Source organism: Ipomoea triloba, chromosome 6 (genome assembly GCF_003576645.1).
Source record: "Ipomoea triloba cultivar NCNSP0323 chromosome 6, ASM357664v1".
In the NCBI taxonomy this organism is placed as follows: Eukaryota; Viridiplantae; Streptophyta; class Magnoliopsida; order Solanales; family Convolvulaceae; genus Ipomoea; species Ipomoea triloba.
Window position 1 is genome coordinate 23,816,552 of NC_044921.1, and position 10,653 is coordinate 23,827,204.

At 33.9% G+C, this 10,653-nt stretch overlaps 1 protein-coding gene across 1 annotated transcript; it reads right to left on the reverse strand.

Annotated features, from left to right (window-relative positions):
• Window positions 1-359: 359 nt before the first annotated feature.
• LOC116022848 (protein DA1-like) lies at window positions 360-5,111 on the reverse strand. Its single transcript, XM_031263734.1, has 12 exons — window positions 5,025-5,111; window positions 3,814-3,961; window positions 3,170-3,254; window positions 2,829-3,006; window positions 2,484-2,607; window positions 2,287-2,370; window positions 1,899-2,018; window positions 1,566-1,778; window positions 1,409-1,471; window positions 1,200-1,318; window positions 1,056-1,114; window positions 360-957 (listed from the first exon to the last, which is right to left on the reverse strand). Exons 2-12 carry the CDS (start codon window positions 3,922-3,924, stop codon window positions 656-658), a joined length of 1,458 nt encoding a protein of 485 aa, XP_031119594.1. The 5' UTR covers window positions 3,925-3,961; window positions 5,025-5,111; the 3' UTR covers window positions 360-655.
• Window positions 5,112-10,653: the final 5,542 nt, after the last annotated feature.

Here is a 10,653-nt window from a genome sequence, read left to right on the forward strand (position 1 = left end):
GGATTTGGATTTTGATGTCTTAGTCAACTACTGTAAGTCTAATATTTATTGAAATGCAAGATCCACTGTTTTATTAGACATGCCAACCACCAAACTTGACAAAACTCTCATTTGACTAATTTAAAAACTCTTTTTTAAGGTCATAAATATGATTTGGTTTTTACAATGTTATCTTCTTTATATCATTGTTTTTTTCTTTTTGGAAAATTCTATGACTAATAATTTGATTATATTTTACTTATAATTTTGATGTTAATTATTAGTACTTTTTTACAACGTTATCTTCTTTATATCATTGTATACAAAGTGGAAGATGATGGTGTCTGAGTGATACAAATCTAAGAAAAGGAAGCAAAAAATTCTGATAACTTTTTTCATTTTCCTGGTCTTTGATCTTAACTTTAAGGACAAATTCATACAGAATGGCCCGCATGGATAGGGCAACTGGTGCAGAAGAACTCTCCTCATATGGACTCGAATAGTAACTCGACTTTAAATTAATTAGAATTCAATATGACTACCGAACAAAAGAGATCGGGGTCGGGATACAAGATGGGGCCCATATGCTAATACCAATAGGCCAAGTTTCAATCTAAGGAAATGAAAAGAATGGAGATCATCACTATCCTCTAACCAAAAGATGAATATGCTTAATTCAATAAGGAAAGGTCCCTGTCATTCCAATATGTTCAAGCGTCTCCGGCAGACCGTACTTGAGCACGGCCATCTTCCCGGCTCGGTAACCGTTTCCATACACGGGCGATGTGTCGGATTCGATCTGGTGCTTGAAGAAGTCCCCGAGCTTCCTCTCGTAAGGAGACCCGACGCCATGCTTTGACGAGTACGAGGTTGACGGGACATTGCTGCACGACAGCGAGGTAATCTGAGATTCTAACCACATATGCGCCAGCACCTGACATATCCCTTCCTCGACGTCTTGGCTGAGGGTTCGATAACCTTTTGAGCATAACGAAATAGTACATAATAAAGAGCGAATTCAGTTTGCTGATAGTACAGAACCTAAGAATCATTTTTTGTATGCATTTGAGAGTTACCTCTGAGTCGAAGCCAAGCGTGCATCATCTCGTGCGCTAGGATTGAACCTGTCAGCAGCCTGTATACTCGTTTATCTTAGTCGTGTTTCTTTCTATCAATACAAACAGCACGGGAGGAGAAATAAACACAAAAGCAAATACTACCTAGGAAGACCGTACAAAATGAGAATGGCGGTCACTTCACAGCGACGAGTCAATCTATATGGTTCGGTTCTCATGTCTACGACAGGATTCCCAGTTCCCATACTTGGCATCCGAAAAATCTGAAAAAACCCAAAGCAAAATGGTATCTTTTATATTTGAAAATAAATCGAAATGTTCAAATTGAAAGATGAACTTAATAAAATCCTCACAGTGCTGACTGTTTGTTCCTCGGAAAGACACAGCCCTCTGGTCTCGGGCATGTGATGATGCCCCTGAAAAAACCCGAAAACATTTATGTTTTCATCGTATACAAAAAGACATATAACTGAATAAATTTAAGGATTAGTACTGAAGAAAGTTTCTTACATATCTCTCTCCATCCATGGCTTCGTTCAAAGCTTGCCTCTCAACCAAGAGCAGCGGGACTTTCTGTTCCACTTTCATGTTCAGCCCTTCATAGAATTCTTGTATATCGAGATAAAGGGGCTGGCACTCGTTGGAATCCATAATGGCCGAGTCCAAGCACTCCATACAAAGCTTGCGACCATCGTCAAGGGCAAAAAATTTTGTGTCCCGGGGCTGCATTCAACAACTGTAGATACTAACCCAAATTTGCATAAAAAATAACTAATAGCATTTTATGGCTAAGAGAGTGAAGGAGCTTATGGAGACGCAAAAAAAAAATTCGTTAAGATTCACCTCCATTCGTTCACAACTACAACACCGCGAGGTTCCATCATGCTCGTGAAACGGGCAGTACTTCTGAGACCAAAAAGGGTGTGCGCGGTATTCAATTAGGCCTGTTGCATTCGTAGGAATCTGGACGAGAAAAAGACAACCACAGGGTGGTGAAATATCTAAAGCCAAGAAGTAACAAAAAACGAGTAACGTGATTTTAAGGGTACAGATCTGCATTAAACAGTTTCTAGGCCTAATTACGTTATTAGCAACTGATATCAATACACCCCATTTTGGTTCTACGTTGTTGGCCATCAAAGAAAATGAAACATTAGGAGGAGGAAAGGCTTTCTTATAGAAACAAGAAGGAGAAAACTAATGGTGAATTTGATTTTTGAAATATACTTACAAAGTGCTTGCAGACATCGCATTGCGGGTGATAATGCACCTTATAGCAAGTTCTATGATAGGGATAGTTTCCGGACATAGAAAACTGCAAATATAGGGATAAGAAAGTTAGAAAGAAGGCTTATTGCACTTCAACGACATCTTCAATTCACTGCAAAGAATTTCTGCTCTGCCAAAGTATTGTGTACAAAGCCATACCTCGTAATCAGATATCGGTTGGTTGCAGGCGTGGCATCTGAAACACTCTGGATGCCAAAATGTACCCATGCAATTCAAGAATCGTCCATGACCAATCTCAGTGTTACAACCAGCACATATCAAACTAAATGCAAATATAAATTATTAATGCTAAGAAGGCATACGCGAAATTTACGAAACATAGCATCAACTTAGTAGAAACCATGAAAAATCCAGTTTATCTGCCCAAATTGCAGCCAGGAACTCGATGGAGAACTCGTTGGATTTAGAAAAGTTAAGATCTTTAAATACAAGTTATTGCTCGGGACGAGAAAAAACTAGGGTGTTTAAGAAGATTTAACAAACCTATAATTTGTTGCATAGGGGAAAGGTAAAGGTAAAGGTTGATAGAAGTTCCAATTGCCATATCCGTATCCCTGCCAGCCACCGTTTTGGTTTCCCTGCCAAGGCGGGGATTCAACTTTCAAGCTCTCCTGAAGAGCTCTGGCAAGTTGCTCGTCTTCGTTTAATTGCGATTCACCATCTGTTCAAATTATAAGATACTACTGGAAATCAAAAAATTTTACTCTTCCCAATCCTAGTCCCTACGGAAAAGTACAACCATCTGTTGCCACCATGATTTTACATATTACAGGAATAGGAGAAAACTACTTAGGTATATGACGAGATTTGATTATAGTACTCACCGATTACGTTTTTCCCTCTCTGGTCCTCCTCGGGCAGGGATAACGCAATACCACTGCCCACGTCTTCAACATCTGACCATGAGTCCTGAGCCATGGAAAAGAATTACGAGAGCAAACAATGATAGTGAACTTTAGAGTATTATCACCGAGAGTATGATAGCGAAGAGGAATATTTAGGATAAATAAGAAGCGAAGTACCAAACTCTAAACAAAAATAGCTATTTCCATGATTAGTGGCTAATCATGAATAGTATGTGGCGTTTTATTATTTCAGTTTCTTAGTGTGAACCGAGGCATAAACTCTGAACAATGGAGTCAAATCCGCTAGTGAAATTTGGATTATCCGAGAAGCAAGTACATTCAACAGAGCTCCAGGTATCTACATATTAAACCCGAATGGAGGTATTTGTAACTCAGATCACATACGTCTTATAAAATTAGACACCAAATTGAAGAAACATGAGACTTGGGACCGACTTCACCTTCACTAATATAAAGGTTCCCAAAATATTCTAAATAACATGAAAAAATGAAAAATTAACCAACAAATTATGTCCTACATCTTAGATAAGAACGTAGCAGAACTAGATGATGCATTTATCAGATTTGTAGTGAGAAACAGTCGAGAACTCACAAATACTAACCAATGAAGTAGATGGATGATTCTCCTCTCTGTACCCTTCGTAATTCCAATCACATTGCCCTTGTGAGACCTTATGGTTGGAGCCTTTAAAAAATTTGCTCAGCCAACCCATTAGATGAAGTATAGTCTCATTTTTAAGGACACTCTACCTGCAGAAGAACGACAGAGTAAGTCCCTATTAACGCCACAAATACAAAACGCTTTCAGATAAACTAACAACGAAGGCTGAAACACAATGAGAAACCAGTCACGAGATAGACTACAGGCCGTGAATTGATTTGCCTGCCAATCGTGGTGGACTTGAGGACCTCAAACACACAAACGAAAAACCTGATAATTGCCTAAACGCCAATCTCACCTAATCTCCTACCTCTTCCCCACCTTCAATCCCGCTTCATTACACCTTACCTCAATTCTCGCCACGATGATAATGCACTTAAATTTCATGTCTTCAAGCACATTGCCAGTAAAGGGCAACCCGAACACGCCAACAAATTTATACCCAAACCCAAATACATAAACTCAAATTCACAGCAAGAATCAAAACACAAAACCACCCACCCACCATTCCTACTGATTGCAAAATTCAAACGCATCTCATCCAAAAGGGAAAATGCAGGTGCAGAAAAAGCTCGCAACTTTCATCATCAATGAGCAAATAAACACTCAGAGAAACCCATCGGGACCAAGAAACACATTTAGAGCCAAATATATCAATCGTATTCAAAGAAATCATAGCAAGAATTACCCTTTATAATCCCGTGAATCACCCCAAACAGACAAACATTTTGCAGCAGCAATAAAAGCAATATGAATCCAGATCAGAAAAGGAACTCATTACCCCAAAAGCAACTCCATCCTCAATTAAAGATGTTCCTTCCCTTGCCCTTTAATTTTTTCAATCCAAAAAGATAAATAGAAAACAAAAAAGTAATCTTTTTTTTTTCTCAATAAAAAGAGAATCTTTTCTTGTTTGCCAAAGTCCCAAGGAAGAATCTGAAGCTAAAACAAAAATTTGCCAGGAAGTCAAATAAATTCAAGGTTTATTCAGAAAAAAAAATGGAAAAAAAATGTTGAACTGTGTTGAAACAGTGAATGAGACTTGGATTATACAATATCCTCCGTAACAAAATTCAAAATCAAGTTTAAAAAAGAAAAACACAGAATTGAGAAATTGAAGAAAAATAAAAATAAAAAAACAGAAATGCTTACATTGGAGAGCTTCCTGAGTTTCTGTGAGTAATGTTTTCTTCCTTCGACTCCTTACATTGGAATGGTATAATCATATGTACCCCATCATATGTGTTCAAGGAGATGTGCCATAATTCAGGTAAAGCTAATAATAAAAGTTTCCAGTAAAAAGTCAAAACCCACTTGAGCTACTTTAAGTAGAAAAGTTACTTTTTTTAACTTAAAATATACTGCAACTGCGCGGTCCGGGTAAATATAAATTTGGTTTGGTGGATACTAAAATATTTGAGAAATTTAAGGATATAAAAAAAGTATGGAAGCATGGTTAAATTTTACTTAAAATTAATTAAATTCTTAAATTTTAAAAAGTGATTAAAATTATTGAAGCCCAAAAATTTATTAATGATCTATAATAATAATACTAGAGTTCATATTGCATTGTGAATCATGGTCTAAAAGTTATATGTTTACCATTAACACATTATGTACTTGCTGTTAACAATTTTTGTACTTGTAAATAAAATGAATGCACATATCATGATAATTACAAGCACATAATATGATAACTACAGACACATAAATCATTAACTATAGGTACAAAATATGTTAGACACATAATGTTGATTAACATGTTATGTATATTCAGTTAACATATTACGTACCTATAGTTAACAATTTATGTGTTTGTAGTTATTATATTATCTGTCTATACTTATCGATGTGTTGCGCCTTTGAGCATCCTCAATAGAGTTTTTGGGGTGGTTTTTGAAGAGGTTGGATCTTAGGCAGAAGAGAGAGAGAGAGTGCTAGAGAGAAGATTTGGGTTGTTGCTGGAGGGATTTTTTTGTCCCTGCGGCTGGCCCCACAAAATGGAAAAAAAAAAAATTATAACCGGTGCACATTAAACGCACCAGTAACGCCCGGTTGGTGTGTGTAGTCGCCATTATTGTCACCTGTAGTGGGCCCTACAATGGAAAAAAATTGCAGCTGGTGCGCATTAAACGCACCAGCAACGCCCGGTTGGTGCATGTAGTCGCCATTATTTTTTCCTGTAGTGGGCCCCACAATGGAAAATATTGCAGCTGGTGCGCATTAAGCGCGCGTTGCGTGTAGCCACGTTGAATTTTTTTCTTTTTCCTGCTTTTTTTTTTTTTTTTTTTAAATCTCATTCCCTTTTTCTACTTGGATTCTAAAAACTTGTGCAAAATATTAGATTATTGAGAATGCTCTAATATGTTTACACGTATAGAAATGGTTAACTGCAGTCTACAAGTACAAAATATGTCAACTGCAAGTACAAGATCTGAAAGTTATTTTTGGACCAGGGTCAACAATGCAATGTAGACTCTCGTACATGATATAATTTGTTAATAGCATGTCACTAAGGTTCTGGCCATGAGCTTTCGGCCAACTCCGATGCTATTCTGGCAACAAACACTAGCGGTTGGTGAACGGTCATCTTTTGCAGCTGTTGTGAAGGCAACCATCTAGGTCGCCTTTTGCAAGAGAAGTTGCCTTCTTTAATTTAAAGGCAACTGGCAACCCAATGTTTGTTGCCGGAATAGCACCGAAGTTAGTCGGAGGGTCAATTTCTATTTAAGAACATGTTTGGTTTGATGGAAAATATTAATTTTCAAGGAAGTCAATTTCTTAAAATTTGAGGAAAATGTTGTTTTCTCATGTTTGGTTCAGGTAATTCATTTTCTAAAGGAAGTACGATTCCTCTCATCCGAGGAAAAAAATTTATTTGTTAAAGATAAATATTTTGTTTTTCATGGAAAATGTTTTATTTACTCCTTTAGTAGGACAATTTTGCCCTCATAAAATTTTCTTAGTTATTATTATTATTATTATTATTATTATTATTATTATTATTATTATTATAATATTGTGTAAGAGTATATTGATCTTTATACTTATTATTCTTTATAATTTCAAATTCAACCAAATAATAGAATCGATATTATCAATAATTTATTTTTTACCAAACAAATAATGAAGTCGATCAATCTTCTTGGTAATTTTTTTCTATAAAAAAATTTTAATTTTATTCCTCCTCAAATATTTTATGCGAACCAAACAGGTTGCAAGCGTTTGGAACGAGTACATTTTATATATTTAGGACTAAAAATTAAACTTTTAAGACTCGAGAAAATCATAATAATTAGAATAAACTATATAAAATTTGATGCATGCTATGTTGATGTCAATGCACACGTTATACATACGGATGTCTACTTCAATAATATAAGGAATAATTGTCATATCTATTTTCAGTACGTTATTCTTTACATTTAATATAATTTCTTTAAGGAATTCCTTTCTTTAATAAGTTTTAATCGTAATAGAACTACACATATACTATACAATTCATTTAAATGCTGACACTAATAACTACGTTACGTACATTGATACAGAAACGTTGTTCGAAGTAAAGAATATTTTTTTAAAAATATTTAAATAAAAAATACATTAAAATATAAAAATAATGTCTAGAAATATATCAAAATTAGAAAGAAAAAAAAGATTATAAACAATATTGTTCTTTATTGTATTCTTGTGTACAATTAAGATATAATCAAAATATTTCCAAAATATATACACACATTAATCATTATACATTGACTTTTTGTTTTTAAAATGAAGCAAATATCTGAATTCAAAAATTCAAATAAATAAATAAATAAATAACACAGTAAAAACTCATGTTTCCATAAAGAAGCAATGATCTTATGTGTAACGTGTATGAAATGATCATGTGAAAATAATTGCTCTTGCTTAAAATAGGAATTCGATTTTATTGTTTGGTTCATGAAATGAATTGAATAGATTCATTATTTTTTATTTTTTTTTGCATAAATATAGATTCATTAATTGTATTATAGTATTTGGTTAGATTAGGAATAGATCAGAAATGCAATAAACACATATCATTAAAAAAGAAAAAAATTACTATTCCTATTAATACATTATTTTATTCTCAACCTATTCCGTGAAGCAAAACATGCTATTATGGGCTGTTTGGTTCACGGAATAGGTAGGGAATGGCATAGCATTCTCAGTAATAACCTATTCCGTTGTTTGGTTCGTATTTGTATTCCCAGGAGGAACAATGGTTCGTATTTGTATTCCCAGGAACAATGTCAGGAATAGGTATTTTATTATAATTTCTTTTTTACCCTTTTTTAAACCTAAAATTTTTTACGCTCATTTTTACAAATTGAAGATTGAATTCTTCTTTTACGAATTTTTACAACAGCGCAATATATATATATATATATATATATATATATATATATATATACACACACACACACACTATATTATTTATATAAAAAAAATTTGTAACTAAGAGCAATTAAGGCTCCTTAAATGATGGAGCTTTTGGCTCTTTAAGGCATCATCATCATGTTGTTAATTTTAAAATAGAAGCAGTGATTATCTTATATAGAGAAGCTCAAATGAGTTTCCCTTCTTGAGTTACCAATGTGGGATCAAAAACTCTCATTTGTGTGTTTTTTTTATAAATAATTATTTTATATATAATTTTGTTTTTGTATTATTATTATTATTATTCCTTTTTTCTTATTATTGTTATTAATATTATTATAAGTTTTATTTTATTGCCAAGGACCTTGTGGTCCAGTGGCATCAAACCCTTCCCTTTATACGGGAGGTGGTGGGTTTGAGCCTCAATGGAGTCAATACTGACTCTTGTGCTTCAATAGGTTGAGAAAGTAGTTATAAACAGATACTGCATTCTAATAGAGTTAGTAGTATTCAAAAGAAAGTTTTATTTTATTATTACATAATATTAATAATAACATTATTATTATTATTCCTTTAATTTTTTCTTATTCACTACAAGAAAAATGCACATAGACAACACTAAAAAGACAACAGTTTTTGACAAAAGAGTTGTCTTTTGTGTAAAAGACAACAGTTTTGGACAAAACCGTTGTCTTTGATTCAACACTTTTATCAAAGACAACGGTTTTTACCGAACCGTTGTCTTTAGTGTGTTGTCTTTGTGCATTTTGTAAAAAGACAACACCGCAAAGACAACGATTTTTAAAAACCGTTGTCTATGTGCATTTTTTTTAAATAAAAGACAACGGTTTTATGTAACCGTTGTCGTTGAAGTGTTGTTTTTGAGTGCACTTGAATACACAACACTACAAAGACAACGGTTTTTTAAAACCGTTGTCTTTGCGCGTTTATTTTTTAAAAAAAGACAATTATTTTATTTAACCGTTGTCGTATGTGTGTTGTCTTTAAGCACACTTGAATAGACAACACTTCAAAGACAACTAAAGTCTATTCCTTCCGCGAACCAAACAACATAATACAATTTCTATTCTATTCCTTGCCTATTCCATTCCTTATGGAATAGCATTCCTATTACCTCAAAATTCATTCCGCGAACCAAACGTGCTGTTGGAGTTTTTAAATTCAAACTTAATAAATAAAGAACTACAATATAAAAATAATAGGGGAATGCTCCCCTCATCATATCCCTAATTCTTCGCACAATTTTCTTATGGCCCGATGTACGGTGACTCAATGACTCAGCATACAAGTCGGATTAAATGTCGGTGCGTATAAAGAATTTGCATAATCCAACACTGCCGTTGTCGAGGTTTGAACGTTAATATCTTCGGCCAAATATTGCCTACTGAACCAGTGTGTGGACAATAGAACATACATCATTAATTTTCTGTTGTGGATGATCGTCTGATGTTTAATTAAGGAGAAGAATATCAAATGATGAAAAGGAGAATTGAAGTGATGATGACAATGACAACCTAAGTGGCTATATATTCTGTATTCTTGAATTGAAGTGATCAAATGAATATGCTCAACCTAATAATGTGAAGAATGGCACCACCCTCAACTTTAGGCCAGGCAAGGTATATATATAATATATTTAATTTATTAATAATTCATCAATTACAAATTAAAGACACACCACTCAATTTCCAGCACGGTTATTATAATATAATAACAATTGAAAATCAAATTATGTGTTTTCAACACGCATGTCTTTTTAATGCATATAACTAGTAGTGAAAGTGTAACTTTATTTTTTTATACTAGCGTCAAGTTTCGATAGTAGAATGTTGGACTCGCTTGGCTCTCTAAGCCGTTGCCTATCAAACGTTTACCACTACTCCAAAAGTTATAATTAACAACGAATGCGCAATTTTATTTTCTTATACTTTCATAACAGTTAACCCAACATTTCGATGACAAAATATTGGACTCAACTCTCCAAACTGCTACCCAACAATAGGGTATCTAGCTAATTTAATTAATTTGTCTTTAAATTTAGACAATAAGTCGGTACATGCTAATACAATTTTTCAAAAATAAACTTTCCACTTAATGTAGGCATGTAACTTTCCTCCCAAAATTTGGAATATGTAAGTTCGAACTCAAAACTTAAGAGCTTTCACATCTCTTGTTCCTAGTCATAAATGCTCATAGACTCTACACTAATATTTTAAACCCTAGCTACACCCTACGTTTACTAGTAAAGCAAAATTTACGAACTTATTTTAGATTGGTTGATCAGTTGAGTTGTGCTATACCATGATTAAAATTTGAAATATATATATAGCCATGACAAGATAATGTTGATTTGGATGTC